Source organism: Peromyscus leucopus, chromosome 22 (genome assembly GCF_004664715.2).
Source record: "Peromyscus leucopus breed LL Stock chromosome 22, UCI_PerLeu_2.1, whole genome shotgun sequence".
In the NCBI taxonomy this organism is placed as follows: Eukaryota; Metazoa; Chordata; class Mammalia; order Rodentia; family Cricetidae; genus Peromyscus; species Peromyscus leucopus.
Window position 1 is genome coordinate 33,555,683 of NC_051081.1, and position 19,722 is coordinate 33,575,404.

General features: G+C 52.3%; 1 protein-coding gene across 2 annotated transcripts in view; it reads right to left on the bottom strand.

The window, feature by feature from the left end:
* The window catches only part of Togaram2 (TOG array regulator of axonemal microtubules 2), a 62,797-nt gene that overhangs the window by 31,793 nt on the left and 11,282 nt on the right, over positions 1–19,722 (bottom strand). For both annotated transcript variants that reach the window (XM_028873886.2, XM_037198064.1), the window contains exons 2-10: positions 18,746–18,881; positions 16,331–16,444; positions 13,487–13,774; positions 12,233–12,435; positions 11,211–11,401; positions 6,896–6,942; positions 4,846–4,991; positions 2,174–2,324; positions 1,421–1,585 (exon numbers count right to left, since the gene is read on the bottom strand). In XM_028873886.2, the coding sequence (XP_028729719.1) occupies positions 1,421–1,585; positions 2,174–2,324; positions 4,846–4,991; positions 6,896–6,942; positions 11,211–11,401; positions 12,233–12,435; positions 13,487–13,774; positions 16,331–16,444; positions 18,746–18,773 (1,333 nt within the window). In that variant the 5' untranslated portion in view covers positions 18,774–18,881. The remainder of the gene's footprint in view (positions 1–1,420; positions 1,586–2,173; positions 2,325–4,845; positions 4,992–6,895; positions 6,943–11,210; positions 11,402–12,232; positions 12,436–13,486; positions 13,775–16,330; positions 16,445–18,745; positions 18,882–19,722) is intronic.

A 19,722-nucleotide genomic window follows, 5' to 3' on the forward strand; every position in this document is an offset into this window, starting at 1 on the left:
CATTCCCATGACCATCCAGGGAGGGAAAAGGACGAGGATTCAGACTCGGCTTCCAGAGAGGTCAAAGATGTTGCCCGTTCCTAAGTCAACCCATCCGCTCACCAGCATGCGTAGCTTCCATAATGAGACAGGCCATACTGGGTCAAGACCCGGCCGCCAAAGGCTTAGGCTGATGACCCACCATCACTCTGGGTGACCTGAGTCTCGGGCTCTCTACTCTGCCGTCTACAAAGTGACTGGGGTGGGTTAGACGGATCATGTCCGTGATTCATTCTCTCACATACACAACCCAGGTCCCAGGTGCCTCCTCACCAGTCATGGACATTGACGGTTATCTGTCAAGCCCAGTGCATCCTCTCATGGGAAAGAGAGAGAGAGAGACAGGGAGAGACAGGGAGAGAAAGCCAGGCATTGCTAGTCAAGTGCTGCACCACTAGGCTTAAAGCTCTAACCTATCTTACCTCCTAATGACCTATAATTTTCATCTCTTTACACTTTCCTTCAAATCAAGCCTCTTTCTAGATCCTAAATAAGTTTATTTTAAAGGGAATTTTAGGTCACAATCATTGTAAGTAAACTAGTATTGCTTGTGATAGACTATGAAGTGGAATACTCTCTAAACACCTAGCTATGAAACGTCAGCCTCTGAAGCCTCTGAACCTAAGCATGGGTCTCTTTGTCACAACAAACACCAAAAGCAAAGACAAAGGCCAGCCTAGTGTACACACCTGTGACCCTAGCCCCTGAGAGGCCGGGGTACAAAGATCAAGGGTCATATAGCAAGACCCGTCACAGAAGTGATAACAGTAAAATGATAGATACTCAAAAGGACCCCCAACTTGAGGCTTGCTATTGGACACAATTGAAAAGATAGAATAAAGGAAAGTGAGTCAAAAATATTTATAGTATCATATAGCCGGCCATCATTATCTGCCACATGCCAGAAAAAGGAAATCTGAATCAGAATGATTAGTTTCAACCTTTACTTTAAAAAAAAGCAAGGCTCCTTTCAAAGTAGGACAGAGCTTCCCCGGTTCCTTGGCACCTTCCCGGAGATGTCCTTGTAAGATCTACAGATTCCTTGGTCCTAGCCAGCCCCATCCATTCCCAACAGCAAGTCACAGGCAGGCCTCCAAGCTCTTCCCAGAGCCCCCCGGGAATTGTTCCTTGCCAGCATCTTTGGTCCTCATATACTGATGACTTCTCTAAGACGTGTCACACGAGGCTGGCAGAACTGCCTCGCCATCTACTCACTAGATGGGCCATCTTGGGTCCCCCGAGCCCGGCCCATGGACAATTATGGGTCCCAGACATTGTCTCTCTTAGTAAGATGAGCATGGGTGACGAGACAGAGGCAGGAAGCCAAGGCCCCCCTGACCACACTCCAGAGCACCCGGCCGGAGTAGAGGTCAAGTCCCACCTGACGCATGGCGGGCAAAGCTAGGCTCTTGCTTGCTGACAGGGATGCTGGGCAGGGAGGCTCGGTTGGCCCGCTTCCTCAGGAGGGCTCCGAGGTTGTTTCTGCGTGGGCTGCTCAGCCCAGTGGGCACAGACAGGGTTCCGCTGCCCCGCAAAGGAAGGAGGCCTGTGGGGGAAAAGAAATCCCAGACTAAGCAGGTCCTCCCCCTCACCGGCATCAAGTTTCCGTGGATACGTGTGCATCATCAGCAGGTGACGGGGAGTGGACGTGACTCCTTGTCCTGTCTCGGGATGGGGAAGGGAGGAGCTGTGGGCGGGTGAGAGCCCAGGAGTTCTCCAGGAGGCTTCCCCAGTGGAGACACCCACCCAGTGCACCAGCACTCACACCCGGTGCACCAGCACTCACACCCGGTGCACCAGCACTCACACCCAATACATCAGCACTCACAAACAGTACATCAGTACTCACACCCGGTGCACCAGCACTCACACCCGGTGCACCAGCACTCACACCTGGTACATCAGCACTCACAAACAGTACATCAGTACTCACACCCGGCGCACCAGCACTCACACCCGGTGCACCAGCACTCACACCTGGTACACCAGCACTCACACCCAGTACACCAGCACTCACACCCGGCGCACCAGCACTCACACCCGGTGCACCAGCACTCACACCCGGTACACAAGCACTCACACCCAGTACATCAATACACCCAGTGCACCAGCACTCACACCCGGCGCACCAGACCTTCCTTTGCTGAGGCTCTCCACGCGCCCAGGCCCTGGGAAGCCAGCTCCGGCTCGCGCTCTGGCTCCTGTGCCCTCCGAAGCAGCTCCATCTCTCGCATCTGTTTCTGGCGCATCTTTTCCTGGGCAGACTTGGAAATGGTGAACTGGACCTGGGGCACGGTCAAGGAGAGGTCCGTTAACCCGGGGGACACAACCAGTCTTTCTACACCTTCATTCATTCATTCAGTCACAACACAGAAGACGTGTCGGCCACTGTTCCAGAGTTAAGTCCCGGTCCCCTAGGAGCTTCATGGAAGGGGTGGGGCACAGACAACCGTCAATGGGTCCGTAATGTCATAGGGGTACGCTAGAAGGAAAGCACAGCAGCAGAGATGGCGGCTTTGAACCCGCAGACCGGCGACTCCCTTCAGGGTGAAGTTTAAGTGGAGATAAAAAGGGAGAGAGGCGGCAGGCCACACAGTTTTGAGGAGAGGAATGTTTTAGCAGAACGACCGCAGAGTCCCTGAGGTTGGGGTGTGCCTAGCCTAAGAGGGAACAGCTTGAGTCAAAGCAGGCCAGGGAGTGGCGGGATGGCTGATTTTTAGGGCCCATGACAAGGGCTCAGGTTTCCCCTCAGAAGGACGTCAGAGATCATTTAAAGTCAAGCAGAGGCGGGACAGGACCCAACTTCCATTTGAGGAAAGCGGTTTCTCCAAAGGCTGTATTTTCATAACCTTTTATCTTTAGAGAGCGTGATACTCTTAAGAAGTTGTAAAAATGGAGCCAGGTGTAGTGATGCACGCCTTTAATCCCAGCACTCGGGAGGCAGCGGCAGGTGGATCTCTGAGTTCGAGGCCAGCCTGGGCTACAGAGTGAGTTCTAGGACAGCCAGGGCTACGTAGTGAGACCCTGTCTCGAAAAATAAATAAATAAATAAATAAATAAATAAATAAATAAATAAATAAATAAATAAATAAATAAATAAATAAATAAAAGGGAGGAGGAGAAAGTATAAAAATGGGATGAAAAGCCCCATGTGCCCTTCATCCAGCCTCCCCCAAGGATGATACCAACCACCATGGAACATTACGACTTCTGTTTCCCACGGATCAGGCTGACTCCTGCACGGGAAGACTCAAGAGCATGGGAAACCGTTAGGGAATAATGGGACACCCACACAAGAGGGGGAATTGGGGAGGCCACGGTAAGGGGAGAGCATGGGAACACTGGGGCACGAAAGCTGTTTGCAAGTAGAGTTCGTTCTGCTGATAAACAGAATATAGGGAGAGGGAGGAGGAGAAGCCAAGAGTGGACCTGGGATTTGGGGCCTGAGCAGCTGGGAATTGCCATTCACTGGGTGGAGACCCTGCGAGGTAAGGATTCAAAAGTAGGCATGGTAGGTTCAGAACCTAATTAGATGTTTAAGTCGCGATGCTGGAGGTAAGGGGAGGCGGTAAAGACTTGGGCCATCTTTAGCCTGCTGTACCTTAGACACAATGGTACCATGGACTAGAGCACACATTCTGAGATAATTAAACAGCCCCAGAGACCAGAGGACTGAGTCCCGGCGTCCTCCTCGGTATCTACAGGTCAGGAAGATGGAGGAATGAACTAAGGAGGGAGATGCGCTGTCTATCATGAGTGCCAGGAACACCTCCTTGCTCAGCTCTGTCTCTAGGTGGAAAACTGAAGAGGGACAGGTCACAAGCTGAGCCAAAAGCAGGTGCCAGGCAGAAGAGGGTTGAGATATGGCCCTTGGAACCTCGGTGGGGCGATGGGGAAGTGAGGGGGCCGGGGGGGAGTGATCTGGACTCAGGGAGAACGTCACTGATGCAAGGAAGCAGCCAAAGGCTAAAGATGGAGCCAGAACAGGAGATGGTGGTGGGCAAGTGGGACCTTGGAGTTGGGATAATATGGCAGAGACAAAACAGCGTGTAATGTCCTGGCCTATGGAATGACTGTAGTGAGTGGCTGAGGCGGGCTGGAGAATAAAGTCAGGTCACACGTAGGATTTTCACGGCCACCCTCACTGGAGTGGAGCCTGACCCTCCTGTTGTCGGCAAGGTATCTCTGTAACAGCACACGCTCAGGGCAGGCCTTTCATGTCTGTTTCAGAGCCGATCTGCCACAGCCGTTTTCGAAGGACAAACCCGAGGCTCCCACAGCAATGACTCCGTAAGTTTGACTAAAATCCATCTCAATCAGGGAAGCCAAGCCACCTCCCCCCACGAAGGTCACCTTCCACGTGCAAGGTATTTGTCAGCCTGTCAAGTGTAGCTTTGGCCCGCGAGCCTCTGAGTCAGCTGCCTCCCGGCTGCTATCTTGGGGGTCAGTTCAAATTACTCAGCCTGGTTCATCTAAAGCCTCCTGTCCTCTTCCCGGCATCCCGCTCCCTTTCGGCCCACGTGCGACCTTCTCCTGTCCTCCCTCCTCTTCCTCCATCTGCATTCTTCCCTGTTCCCAGGCCCTACCCTCATCCTCAGCTCCCTCTCCCTTTCTCTTACTCTTGGAAGCCCTCGTCCCCAAACTGTCCACACTTAAGGGTCTGGCCTTCAGGGCTTGGGGAAACCGCTTTGGCCATCCTTGGCTCGGCCTCATCCCCACCGGCTGGCCCCACACCGCAGAGTTTAAAGCAGGCTTGCATCCAGCCAGCTGGACCTCAGCTTCTTCCTCCTGTCTCTCGCCCGGTACCTTGGCGCTGGACTCCTTCTGGTCTTCTTCGGTCACCAGGGAGTGGGCTTCTTTGGCATGGCTGGAGGCAGGCTGTGACGAAGCCGGGGACTTTGGGGGGCCTTCGGCAGACTTGGCTTTGACAGCTGGGACCAAAGGCTTTGGCTCTGAGAAGTCAAGAGCAGGGACAGAGCTGAGGACAGTGGCACCATGGGCCGTCAATGGGTCCCTGACCCTGTGGCTGATGGACTTGCCTATGCAAGCTCTCGGTCCTCGGTCCTTCTGGCCCACATTTCCCTGGCGGGGAAGTTAAGTTTATTCTCCAGAGTAAACATTGCCAGGGATGTCAAGGACATGCCATTCTTCATTCATTCATTCATTCATTCAGAAAGCAAGCACTGAATGTTTTATTCTAAGAAGGGGAGAGGGTCGGAAACAGAGTCAAAGAAAACACACTTGTCAATCATTTTATATCACTCTAGCAGAACTGGAAGGGGCCAGAGAATTTTTTGAAAACAAGACCAATGTTTTCCCTTCACAGATGGGAAAACTGAGGCCCAGCAACCTTCATTTCCAAATATCAATTCCATAGCTATCTCATCATCACTCTCTATTTTCCCAATCAATGGATTTAAAGTTTTGTTTTTAAGTAGACGGATAGAGATGGGTTCCTCGATTTTCTCCTGCCCCTAAATCTAGTCGTCCATCACCTTGAGAGAGCCAGCTAACCAGGGGTTCACTGGAACTGGGGTTGCCATCTGGGGATGGTCAGGACTGGAAAGGGCATTTTGTGTCTGTGCTTCTACACAGCTCTTTGGTCACAGTTCCTCTGCGTCCCCCGTGTCTTCATGAAGGGTCCCTCTGCTTGTGGCAGGGTGGAGAAGAGCTAAGAAGATGCAGATGTTCAGGGGCCCACTGCTTAGGACAAGGTCTGTGAGAACGCCACACGATGTGAGACGCCATGGCAGCCCTTATTGGTATGCTACTGGCAATGTCCCCCGCAGCTGACAGCCAGAGACAAACTGTGCTCTAAGATCTTGTACATACCCAATTTCTCACCTACACCCCAAAGGGACACCTAGAAAGTCTTGTCTGACAGGCTGTCCCCGTTTATAGACACCTGGTGACATGGTCTCCTGGCCCAAACACCCATGCCAGCCATCTGAGGGCTAGCTCATCAAAACATACAGGGTGCCATGTGCATCCCCTCAGGCACATCCCACAACTGAGCCCGGGACACAGGAGAAGCATCTGCCTTTGAGGTGTCCCTGCTAGGCCTGCCTCTCAGGCCCAGCTCGGTGTCCTGTCCCAGAGCGTCCTGGGCGACAGCCTGTCACCCTGCCAGCTGCTTCGCCATGCTGAGCTGATTAGTCAGGGGCCTGCCAGGAAGTTGCTCACCCTCCCGCCACCAGTCAGCACAGCAGCCTGAGCTCAGAGTGCCCCTCAGAGGCTGTGGCCTCTTTTCCTAACCCCTAATCATTCTCCGCCACAGCAAAGCTTTGCTCCACCGCCATGCCCTCTCCAGGGCAGACCATCAACCCCAAAGGGATGACCTTCAATGTTCATTCCCCTCCTTTTTCCCTCCCCCACATCCACCCTCAGGTTGGCCCTGCTCCCCTGACCTTTGAATCTGCTGAGAGCAACTGTATGAGGTATTCGGGAGGTGGCTTAACGTCTCGCTCTGTCCAGCGAGGACATCTCTCTACGCTTAGCACAGAGCAAGAGGCCTCTGCTTGGTGTCTCAGGTCCACTCTGCTCCGGTGCGACCCCAATGCACTTCTGACAGGGTCGTCTCCCAGGCTCTGTGAGCTCACTGAGCCTCAAGGTGGCCTGGATCAAACTACTGAGCCTGGTTCACCTGGTTCGTCAAAAAGGAACAGCACATCTCCCTCGTCTGGACTGTCATGAGCTACATGAATTGGTGTGCATCCTGGTGCTGAGTAGAGTGGATGCCATTAAGTACTATTCCAGCCTTCCTAGTCGCTAGCACAGGCTTGTCACCGCTCTATCGTGTGGTGACATCCTCCCCATCCATCTGTGAAACAGGGTGAGTGCTCACGGGAATACGTACCCAGAGATGTGGGGGTCTTCTCCAGAGGCCCATTCTCGCAAGTCAATCTTAAAGGAAGAGAGAGAGAAAAGGACTGTATGAGATCCGGTTAGTCAGAGACACCGGGGCGAGAAGCCTGGGGTTGCTCCAAGGTGGGGGGAGACAGTGAGATGAACAGAGATGGCTTTGGTTTCCCTGCCAGAGATGGCGCTCCTTACACAAAGACTAGGTTGGTTGGTTATCCACCAGGCCAGGCCGGGAGTCGAGGCATAGTGCTAGGCGGTTCTCTGGCTGTGCAATCTTGTTTCCTAGGTAACAGCATCCACATGGAAACTGCTGTCTTAAACTAGAACCATGTCGCCGGGCGGTGGTGGCGCACACCTTTAATCCCAGCACTCGGGAGGCAGAGGTAGGAGGATCTCTGTGAGTTCGAGGCCAGCCTGGTGTACAGAGTGAGTTCCAGGAAAGGTGCAAAGCTACACAGAGAAACCCTGTCTCAAAAAACCAAAACAAACAAACAAACAAACAAACAAACCCTAGACCCATGTCTGACTCTACCCAGATGGAGGACCTAGGACTTCTCCCTCAGCTCCTGCCACAGGCCCTGCCTTGGCCTGTGCTTCACGGCAAGTGTTTTAGCTCCTAGGCCGCCTCTCCTTCCCTCACTGCTCACCACACTTTTTAAAGATGTATGTACATGCTGCACAGGCCTGCTTGTATCGGTGTTTCGTTGGGGGGGGTGCATGCATGGAATGGTGCATGTGCAAGTGTGTGTGTGTGTGTGCACGTGTCTCCAGAGGCTCGAGGCTGATGCGGGGTGTCTCCCTCCACCACCCTTCACCTTACGTTTCGAGGCAGGGTCTCTCCCTGAACCCAGAATTCACTGCTCTGGCTGGGGTGGCTACCCAGCTTGCTCTGAGGAACCCGTCTCCACCTCTCACATACGGGGGTTGGGGGGGGGAGTCATAGGATGAGCCATGATGGCCACCGGATTGCATGGGGTTCTAGAGATCCAGCTCTCATGGTTCTACTGCACACGCTTTACCTGCCAAGCCATCTCCCCTGCCTCACAGTGGCCTTCGGAAGTCAGAGCTTGTCTAATCCCCCCACCTAGGGACCTTTGATGACACCTAGCTGCTTCAAGAGAGGGTTTACACCCCTCGGGAGGGCACTTAGAGGCCCCTCACACAGGCAGAGCCTACCTCACAAGCAGACTCTTTGTAGCTTCCTAAACACCTCTCATTCCTCTGTGTGTATCTTTCTCCTCCTTTTTACACTGCCTCTCCTTCAAAATTCCCTCAGGAAATCACCCCAGCTGGATTGAGACGCTTTTCTATTGAGCCTCCCAACAAAACAGGCAGCCTTCTGCCTCATCTCCAGTCTCATTGGACTTGGACTCAGTGATTTGCACCCAGGTCTCTCTTATCCCCCAAAGACTTATTCACCCTGGTTTCCAAAGCACCTTGTAGATAGTAGGCACTTAATAGTTTTTAAGTAAATAAATGGTTAGGTGGGTGAATGAATGAACGAATGAACGAATAAAGTGGCAATAGAATGAATTTCCCATCCATTTGCTGAGCAGCCTTACAGAATTACAGATGGACAGCAGAAGACAGGTGTTCTCTGTGTGACTAACGCATGCCAGGCAGCGAGCTGAGCATCACGGCTTTTTGAGATACGGCCCTCGTCCTATCAAGTGCCAAGTTAAAGAATAGGATGAGGTTTAAACCAGACAAAATAAATAAGATGAACCAACATAAGGAGACACAAAAATCAATTTAATTAGCCAAGATTTGTTAGTTCAATCAATGAAACAGTGGAAGGGAGGTGGGTGGGGGTGGACAGGCAGTCCGTGGCGTGCGTGCGTGCAGACAAAGCCGAGGGGGCCACTTCCTGTCCTTGCCAGCCAGGTGAGGCAGGGGTGGAGGACAGTGCTGCTGTGCAGGACAGAAAAGCGCCACGTCATCGGAAGTGGGGCTCTGGCTCGGGAATCATCGGCACACCCACAGAGGCGTGGGACAGACCCTAGGTATAGCACAGGAGGAGGGCGAGGTCAAACCAAGCTGGAGAAGGTCATAGAAGAGCTCCGTGGGGACTGAAAACGGGAGGGGGGCTGGAGATGGCAGATCGGGACCTTGGGGGTGAAGCTACTAAGCAGCTCTAAGTGCAAAGCGGGAGGGAATGACAGGGACAAGAACCAGGTGGGAGCTTCTGGGAATTCTGTTGTTGCCAGAAAGGCGTGGGGAGGGGCAGCCTGTGAGGGACCGGAGCCAGACCTGCTGAAGGTGCAGGCGAAGGGCAGCTCCGCCGTGGAAGGGCAATTTGGGGAAGCACAAGGTGCCTCATGTTGCCATAGCAATATGCATTCCCTTTCTCTCCCCGCCCCCCCCCCTTCCTCTAAGGCTGACCAGCATTTGTCAGAGGTTCCCAGTGAGAGCGTGGGTCTCCAGGGAGAGGCCAGGCCATGGCAAAGTCCACCCAGAGCCCCCTGGTCCTGGAGGTCATGGGCACAGGTAAAGATGCCAGAAGAAAACCAGAAATTTTAGGATGGGTAAATTTAAATGACAGATGAAAGGGAACATGTAAGAGACTGCCTGGAAGTCACGGGTGTAAAACCAGAGAGGAGAGGAAGAAGAAACATCTGAGGGCTGGCCACAGTCCAAAAGATACGAGAAAGTACCGGGCGGTGGTGGCGCACGCCTTTAATCCCAGCACTCAGGAGGCAGAGGCAGGTGGATCTCTGTGAGTTCGAGGCCAGTCTGTTCTACAGAGTGAGATCCAGGACAGGCACCAAAACTACACAGAGAAACCCTGTCTCGGGGAAAAAAAAAAAAAAAAAGATACAAGAAAGTCAAGTCATGAGTTGGGAGGAAAGGCCTTGGGCAGAGCAAGGACTCTACCATTAATGCTGCAGAGAGGAGAGGAATCTGGGCATGAGGAGGAATGTTCGACCGTAAGGAAGGCCAGTCTGGAGGAGCAGGTGAACCTCACGTGAAAGCGAAAATGGAAGAGAGCTCCCACCCAGGAGCAGGTGCATGGACACGTTCCCACATCCCACAGAGGCTGGTGCACGTGGGTGGGCACAAAGGGCACGTGGATGTGTACAGAGGAGTAGGCAGTTCAGGAGACAGGAGATGAAGGATGCCAGAGAGAAATGGGCGACTTTGGGACATCAGGCCAAAGAAATGTGGAAGGAGAGATGTGACCGCTCTATGTAGTGGTTTAAGTGAGAAGCGTCCCCCATAGTCTCAGCATTCAGAAACTTGGTCTAGAGCAGGTGGCGATGTTTGGATAGGTTTAGGAGGTGAGGCCTTGCTGGAGGAGCAGGCTCTGGGGTTTCAAAAGCTTTGTGCTATTATTCCCAATGTTCTCACTCTGCTTCCTGCTTGAGGCTCAAGATGTGAGCTCTCAGCATTTTGTACCACCATGCCCGACACTTCCCCGCCATAATGGACTCCTCTGGAATTGTAGGTCTAAATAAACTCTTTCTTCTATAACTTGCCTTGGTCCTGTGGTATTTTATGATAGCAACAGAAAAAGAGACTAATACACCATACTAGGAGAGCCAAACTCATGCTTGGTGAGCATACACTCACACTCACATACATTCAGAGACACATATACTCACATGTATGTATACATACTCATACACACACACACACACACACACACACACATACACAGACACACAAACGTGATCACAGACATGTGCATATGAATTCTTACTCAGCCACTCTGACATGTCTGGGCTGGCCACTAGATGTTGAGAGCCATTTAGAAGGCTCTGCCTGCCTGTTTTCTTTACAAAAAGATTCATAATAACTCAGAGCCTCTGCCTGAACTGTTTCTGGGTGTGGCGACCTCTTTTTAAATCCAAAAGTTTTACGGAAAACCCATACGCTCACACATATGCATACACAAACATGCTCACACATGAGCACATTCATATACACAATAATGGTGATGGTTTTAGTATATCAGTTAAGAAAATACGTAATAATAGAGATCCACCATGAACTTGATCATGCCCTAAAACAATTTGTATTTCATTCATCACTATGGTAACCATAGACATTAAGAAACTAGAGAACAGGACACCCACTTCGCTTGTCAAGTATGCCTTCATGGACCAGAGAAGCTCCAACATCAGTGCTATGGCCTCCCCAGGTCTGGGGTTCATGGGTAGGGCATCCTTTCCAAACCTGGTACCTCCAAGCTGTATCTGCCATGGTGACTCAGCAATGGGGAGCCCAAGGGAATTTGGGGGTGAAGGGGGTACACAAGCTACAGGAGAGATGACTACAAACAGACATGAGATTTGAAGTTGGCCCCTTACCGAGTCTGTGGGGCCCTTGGTCCGGTTAGCACATCCTGGCCTGGACCCAAGGGGCTGGGCAGGGAGTCAGGCCTGCAGGAAGAGGTCCCCGTGGGCAGCCGGGCCTTCGGAATGGGCGGGATCACGATGCCTCCTAGAGACTTGTGCATCTTCTCATCATTACAGTGCAGGTACTGCCTGGAAATCTGTACCTGGGAGGGGAAGGGAGCCTGGGCCTCGGAAGCATGACTCACCGTACGTTCAGCTCCTAGTAACCTCACACAGAGTGTCTCCCACCTGAAGCCCGCTGGGGAAGGATGCTGGGAAATGCCTTTCGCTTCCCTTTTCAGTCTCTTAGCCTCACCCCAACCCTTCCGGAAGAACTGACAAGCTCTTCTGTTGTTTTTATTACCATGTGGATATTTTTTTTTGTCTTGTTTTTGAAACAGGGTTTCTCTGTGTAGCTTTGGAGCCTTTCCTGGAACTCACTCTGCAGCCCAGGCTGGCCTCGAACTCACAGAGATCCGCCTGCCTCTGCCTCCCGAGTGTTGGGATTAAAGGCATGTGCCACCACCGCCCCGCTGTGGATTTTTAATCTTCTCATTTCAGAAGAATCTTTGCCCATCAGAGCTGGTAGGGACCCTCTAAGACACCCAATTCAAAGCTCTGCTTTTATAAATTGGCCCAGGAAGAGATTTTATTGGCATTAAACAAGAGATGACCAGAAAACCAGGCAAATCCCAGAGACATGAATACCAGGGAAATCCTGGGGGCCACCAACTCCAGGGCGGTCAGTCTGGTAGCCCCTGTATCTTTCAGACAGCCCCTCCCCCAAAACTCCCAGGCCAGCTGTGGAGGTCTGGAATACTATGGGGAAAAGGTGTGAAATGAGGACCTGGAGTCCCTCTCGATGTCATCCTGATCTAGAGGTCTGTCCTGAGACACTTACAGAGATGCACAGAGCATGGGCCAAGCATTGGTAAAGGAAAAAAAAGCAGATAGGGTAACCGCAGTAAAGCCCCAGAGCTGTGGCGTCTCTTTACCTCCTGGGCACTGGTTCCCGAGTCCTGGAGATGCTGTCTGGCCCCAGGAGGGTCCAGGTCCTTCTCCTTGGCACTGCTGGCCTCAGGGGTGGTGGGGATGCTCTGGATGGGAGGCATTGGCCTGGCCACCCTCAGCAGCCTCTGTGAGGTGGTACGCGGGATGGTGCTCCTCAGAGGAACTCCTCTGGGGCCTCCCCCAGGATCTGAGCAAGGGTAAGATGGGGAACGAGTTACTGAGTACCTGGATCACGGGGAGCAGAGGGGGACTGCCATGCTAACCTAGGCCTTGTGTCTTGGGAGAAGGAGGGATGACGAGGGGAGAGGGCAGGGCTCCCTCCAACACCCACCAAAACATCTGATAAGCAGCGGGTTTTGAGGGTCCGCTTTCATTTCCATAGAATTTGGTAGAAATGCAAACCAAGGTCAAAGTTGGAATGGGTGGAAGGACAAGAGCCGTGCTGGGCTTAGAGAGGGGACAGCTGGCCCTGGCTGGAAGCCGTGTGACCCTGCGCGTTCCTAACTTCAGATCTAACATGTCCCTCCTCAGACTCATGTTTGGAGCACTGTCTCCCCAGCTGGCCGCGCTATTTGCAGCAACCGTGGAGGCCCAGCTGGAGGAGGGAGGAAGTAGGTCACTCGGGAGAGGCCTTTGAAGGTCAGAGCCCAGACCCTGGGTCCAGCCTTGGGCTCGGCTTCCTGGTTTGTGAGCGGCCTCAGACACACGCTGTACCCACTGCCGTGAACGGAGCCGCCCCACCTGCCTTGAAGCTGTGAACCAAAATAAATCTTCCTTCCCTCCAATTGTTTCTGTTCTGTGTGTTTCTGTTCAGAGATGTGGAAGTAATCATGCATCCACTAAGACTCAAGGAATGGACTCCATGGAATGTCAGCCCTGGGGCCTGCTGAATCCCAGTCACTCTGTGTACTGACACAAGATGCCAGCCTGGTGCCAGGCAGACACAAGGGGGCTAATCAATGTCTTTCCCCTCCCCACTTCTTCTCTAGCTACGGATGTGGGGTAGAGCTGCGTGACACTCCTAACCTAGACTAAGAGGGTGCCCCTCTTCCAGCATCTGTTATGGTTTATTCTCCCCACCTCCTATGCATCCCACAAAACCCCACCCCATCAGTAGAAGCCCACTCACCAGCCCCAGTGGACAACCCAAGAGCCTGAACACCTGCTAATCCTCATAGCCTGGGTGGCCTGGAGTCCTTGACCTCAGGGCGGCAGGTGATGACGGGGTCATGGCTCACCTTGAGAAGACGCCGCCATGCCTTCCGAGAGCCGCCTCTTCTTGAGCTTGTCCTTAATCTGGATGGTGTCTCGGGCCACGCTGCTGGCCTCTGATTCCAGGGAGGGGATAGCTGCCACAGGGTGAGGCCCCAAGGGCAGAGCTCCGAGGTTCCTGGGGTAGCCATTCCTGGCCGGCCAGCTTTTCAAAGGAGCATCCAATGGGAGGCGACTCTGGTCCTTGTGTCCACTCAAGAGCTGGGATGGCTTCTCACTGCTTAGCGGGACACTCGACCCTGGCTGCGGAGAGGCTGAGAGAGACGGAGACATGGTGGCTTCTCAACCAAGACCCCAGGTGGCACCAGACACCAGCAAGCTGGTTAGTATTGCGTCCAGAGAATAGTCAGCCATATGCCCAGTGAATCTCAGTCATTCTGTGTTTTTGTCATTCCTGGGGACCATTCATAGATTAGTGGTGCCATGAGACACCTAACCCTGAGTGAGACCCATGTCATGAAGTCTTCAGGTGTAAAAGGGGATCCATAGGCAGCCTTGTTGCAGAATGGGTAAGGGATGCTAAATACCTAGGGAAAAGTCTGTCTGCCCTGGGAACGTGTAGTAGTATTTGCTCCGCCCAGTACAATGGCAGGAAGCACCGCCTCCTTTGGGCCGTAAAGCCCAAGGTCATGGGCGCAGCAAATACCACTACAGGACCGTGTCCACCAGGCCCCAGGATCCAACCTTTGAGCACTGACAACAATATCCAACATGGATCCAGAGGACAAGCTGGGTCTTCAAAACAAGTCACCCTACATGTAGACTTCGAGTCATGCAATGTCTCATCCCTCCAGCATTTAACAGGCACTGTCCGTGGACAGAGAAAGCACCGTCCAGACGGTGGAGGGACAGAGATGATGAATGGAACACAGACTTTGTGATTAAGGGACTTTCAATGAGAGGAATATGATACGCTGTGGGGAATAGGCTCAAGGTAAATATGCAATGTGCCCTAAGGTACAGAGAGAAATGTTCAGTGTGCCCACTGTGTGAGTAGTGATGTAGAAGGCGTTGGTGAACCACAGCCCCGGAGGAGTCCTAGGACCTGGGAGAGCAAGGTGGTGGGCAGGGAGCTTGTAGAGGCACTGCCACATGGTTTCACTTGGAATCCCTGGACACAAATCCCAAGACCTGACCGGCAGGCTGCAGAGGTAGGGCTGGAGCTGACGTACAACCCAAGGACTGCCAAACTCCCTGACCAGCCACAACCCTGAGAGGACACAAGTCCCCAGCGCCATGGAGGCTTCCACTCAGAGCAAAGGGACTGAGCTCTGCCCTAGACAGTCCACAGCTAGGCACTGGAGCCGAAAGTCCAGGAGCAGGTGCCAGAGGGAGCCGAGGCAAGCATCAGACCAGGGCTGCCATGTTCGTGACTCCGCCTCCTGCTTCTCGTGTTCGGTGTCTTCTTTTTCTTTTTTCTTTTCTTTTCTTTCTTTCTTTTTTTTTTTTTTTTTGGTTTTTTGAGACAGGGTTTCTCTGTGTAGTTTTGTGCCTTTCCTGGAACTCCCTCTGTAGCCCAGGCTGGCCTCGAACTACAGAGATCCGCCTGGCTCTGCCTCCCGAGTGCTGGGATTAAAGGCGTGCGCCACCACCGCCCGGCTGCTCAGTGTCTTCTTAACCCAAGATGCAGGCCCCTGGGGAGACTATCCCTGGCTTGCTGGAGTTTGAGGGGTCCCGGATTCCTAGAAGAGCTAATCCATACTGTTGGAGCCCACTAAGCTTTCCTAGTGGCTTTACCCAGCAGGACTGCATAAGAGGATGATTGAGCCATAGGCTTGGGTTCCAGGTGTTCAGAAGGGTCTATACTTGGCTGTAGGTCTTTTTGCCTCACCCCTTGGCATTGGTATAAAAAGCCCTTTTGACTAAAGTTCTGGGCGGGTGGGTTTTGACCCAGGCCCTTGCGAGGCTATCCTGTGTTTCTGTCTTTCCTCTCGTCGTCTAGGTATCTTTTTCTATCTAAATATTCTTTACTTCTCCCTGCTCAAGAGTTGTAAAAAGTGGAGGCTGGTCCCCCACACATACTGAGAGCATCACTTTCCATCCCTGGGGTCTCTCTCTATGACCCTCAATCCCTAAGAAGACTTGTTTTCTCTGTTTCTACCTTTTGCTTAAGCTTTTTGTTTGGATGGTTCTCTGTTTGTTTTTGCTTAGTTTGGGTTTCTTCTCTACTCCTTAAAATAATTTTTAAAACTAGGCATCACACCGGATGGTGGTGGTGCATGCATCCCTTTAATCCCAACACTCAAGAGGCAGAGCCAGGCAGGTCTCTGTGAGTTTGAGGCCAGCATGGTCTACAGAGTGAGTTCCAGGACAGCCAGGGGGCTACACAGAGAAACCCTGTCTCAAAAAAAAAAAAAAAAAAAAAAAAAAAAAAAAAAAACTAGGCATCACTCCACAATATTAAAGTTGGTATATAAATGTTTTGTCAGATTCAAACGGTCACAAGTGTATACTTTCCAGCTTTTAAATTTTTTTTTCTTTTAGATAGAGCCTTGTATAACCCAGATAAGCTTCCAACTCATTGTGTAGCTAAGGATGATTTTGAACTCTGGTCCTTTATTTCCTCCGTCCGCCATGCTAAAATCAGTCTCTAGGAGCACAAGGGTCATGATACAAAAACACCTGCTACAGTTTGAGACAATCCAAGCATCCAGATACCATGGCAACCTCCTCCAGGCTGGGTTCCAGCTCTGTGGTCAGTGGCCTTGACTGGGTAGTTTCTAGAGGATCATCTCCCGTCCAATGCCAAAGACCCCAGAGAGGCCACCAGGACCATTTGGTGTGACCAAGTCACCAGGCCAGGTTCTCACCTTCACCATAAGGGAGAAGACTGGCATCGATGCTTCCAGGTGGGGGCACGCGGAGCCCAGCACTAGTCCGAGGAACACTCCCACAGTACACAGCCACAGGAGCCAGGACTTTGGCTAGGAACAGAATCACAGGATAACGGTACCTTAGAGTCCTCTGGGGCCCCAACTAGGGTATAATAGAAGAATAGGAGTACCCATACCCACGGTCACTCTCCCGCTTGGGGTCTCTGCTAGAAGAACCAAGGGCAGATCCTGGTCCCGGTCCTGACTCCAGAACCTGGACTCCAGAACTGATCAGGCAATGACCCTAAACAAATCCCACAAACCCTACCGGCCCCGGCCTCTATAGCATCTCTCTCTCATCCAATCCTGCCTGCGTCCTCCCTCATGCCTGCTTTCTCCCTCTCCGTCTGCTTTCTATCTCCCTCTGGCTTTGGGTCGAGCCCTTTAGACATGTTTTCCTCAGCCTCCTTCAGAGTTCCTCTCCTCCAGCAGCCAGTGAAACTGATCCCCGCTGACCACAGCCCTGGCTTCTGTCCCAGTGCCTCGCAGGGCTCTCCCTGGACCACCCTCCGGCACCCATTACAGATAACTCCCTAACCAGGGAAGCCCTGGCCTTGGCAAAGCCCCTGGTTCAGAGCATCCCTTGCCTGCCTTGCCCTTAGAAGGTCTCCAGCACTGATCTCCAGTGTTCCCCCGAAAGCTTCCCAGGTTTAGCAAACAGCACCGTTCATTTCCTAGTGCCTGCACCAGGCAGGGATTCTGGCCCGTACACATTGACCAGAGGGTAGCAAGGCTGACCCGGTCCTCCCCCCAAGGAGACTGGAAGGCCAGGGACAGACAGGTGATGGAGAATGAGCAATAATGACACAGTAAGCCTTTGTAAGGGACAGAGATGAGAAGGCTTCCCAGTAGGGAAGGAATAGAGCAGAAGCCAGGACAAGAAGAGGGAGGTGGCTAGGGGGCTGTCCCTTTAAGAAACCTTTGTCAAACCTACTACTATTATTCTGCTAAAGAAACATGGCAATAAATGACTCCTGTCGAAATGGTGCTGTACCCGTAGATCAGATCCCTCATCAGAGAAACTTTTCTTTTTTTTTTTTTTTCTTTTTTTTTTTTTGGTTTTTCGAGACAGGGTTTCTCTGTGTAGCTTTGCGCCTTTCCTGGAACTCGCTTGGTAGTCCAGGCTGGCCTCAAACTCACAGAGATCCGCCTGCCTCTGCCTCCCAAGTGCTGGGATTAAAGGCGTGCGCCACCACCGCCTGGCAGAGAAACTTCTTGAAGTAGATGGGATTTAACACAGAGACCCACAACTGGACAGTGTACAGAGAGTGGCTTTGGAACACTCAATCCTAAATGAGATGTCTTCATCAAATCCCTCCTTTCAAGCCTCAGGGATCCACATGGAAGAGGAGATAGAAGGGTTGTAAGAGCCAAAGGTGGTGGACGACCCCAAGAAAACAGCACCTTCCACACACACAGCAGAGCTGAGACACATCTGAACTCACAGAGACTGAGTCAGCACACACAAGACCTGGGACAGGTTCAAACCCGACAAAATCCCGGCGCCGAGAAGGGGAACTGGACACGGAGTTAAGTGTTAGGACCCCTGACCAGGTTAGGACACCCCTAAACGGGAAGCTATTTGTAACTGGTGCCTGATTGGAAAGGGAAAATCGGTTTTCTCCAATCGAGTAAAACTGACTACATCAACCATGATCTACAACAGGCTTCCATGCTCAGGAGCAGTTGGTCGACACAAAATGAACTCGGTGGTTTGTAGTTGTTACTGCTGTGGGTTAATTTGTTTCATTTTGTTTGGATTTTTTTTGTCTTCTTTGTTTTTTCTGTTTGTTTTTATTCTTTGTTTTGGTTATGAGAGAGAGAGAGAGAGAGAGAGAGAGAGAGAGAGAGAGAGAGAGAGAAAGAGAGAGATCATAGAGTTGGGTGGGTAGAGAGGCAGGGAAGATCCCCCCCCCCCCCCCGCTGCTACCTTCTTTCCCAAGGTCACCATACACCTGCTATGCCCGGGCCCATCCAATGTTAGTAGTAAGTCCCCTTGACAGTCATCCAGTTCATCTGGGGCAGGGGGACATCACTCAGTTTCCACCAGAAACCGGAATGCCTGGACTGTCTCCTGACCCAGCCATCCACAGGCTCACAACCATAAGATGGAGTCAACCCTTCAAGGAACCAGCCCACTGCGTCTTAGAGCAGACACAAAGCCAGCTGGAGGCCCCTGGGCACTCCAAACCCCTGCAGGCCTGGGAGCTTTGCAGACAGTCAAGGCAACTGGAAGTCAGGACATCCGGTATCAGCATGTGGCCAGCCACCCCCTGGCTGCGTCTCCCCAGCAGAGCATGACCCCTGAACGATCCAAGGAATGTATGTTCCCAGCCCATCAAGTTCCCCTACCTGGAGGGACATCATCACGGGTGTCCATGCCCTGGGTGGGGAAGGTGCCCACCAGGCTGCCTGAAGGTGGCAGATGTCCCTGGGCCCTGAGTGTAGTCAGGGGTCCAAAGGGTGCTGGCCTGTGACATCCAGAGGCCTGTGTGCAAAAGAAAGAAAACACTTTTAAACTCTCTGTAGCAATCTACCAGAGCTAAAGCCTGGATGGGATGAAAATATCAACGGAAGGCCGGGGAATGCCCGGTCTTTTAGGCCCTTTGTCCTCTCTCAGAAAGGCCCCAGTTCCCAAGTCCCAAGGCCATGTGACCCTGGAGAGGAGTTCATTATGAGGAGTCTCAACGGAGCCCAATCAACCTGTCACCCCTTGTCGCTTGCACATGGCACCTTCAAGCCTCAGGGGATGTGTAATCCTGTCACTCTTTTCTAGTACTTTCTGTTTTCTTCCAAAGCCCTTTCCCCAGCAGCTGCCTGGGAGCCTGTGGCAGATGCTGCTCCTCGGCTCACGTTTGGGGTGTTGGCAGGGTCTCCTCAATACTGTGCTCCAGTTTTTTTTTGTTGTTGTTTTGTTTGGTTTTTTGTTTGTTTGTCTGTCTGTCTGTCTGTCTGTTTGTTTGTTTGTTTGTTTTTCAAGACAGGGTTTCTCTGTGTAGCTTTGCACCTTTCCTGGAACTCACTCGGTAGCCCAGGCTGGCCTCGAACTCACAGAGATCCGCCTGCCTCTGCCTCCTGAGTTTTTGGTTCTTGTTTTTCGAGTTAGGCGCACACCCGCAGGAAGACCATGGTGCTCACCCTCTGCTCATTGAACAAGCCACACCTCTAACGCTCTCGGCCACCTTGACCATTTCGTTTACCTCAGCTTGGCCACTCTGAGCCTCTTCCCCGCCTCCTTCAAGCCCTCAGGGTCAGCCATCTTGCCCCTGACTAGACTTCACTTTCTCTTTGACAGGGGTCTCACTGAGGGCTCTGCAAGCCCACGCAGG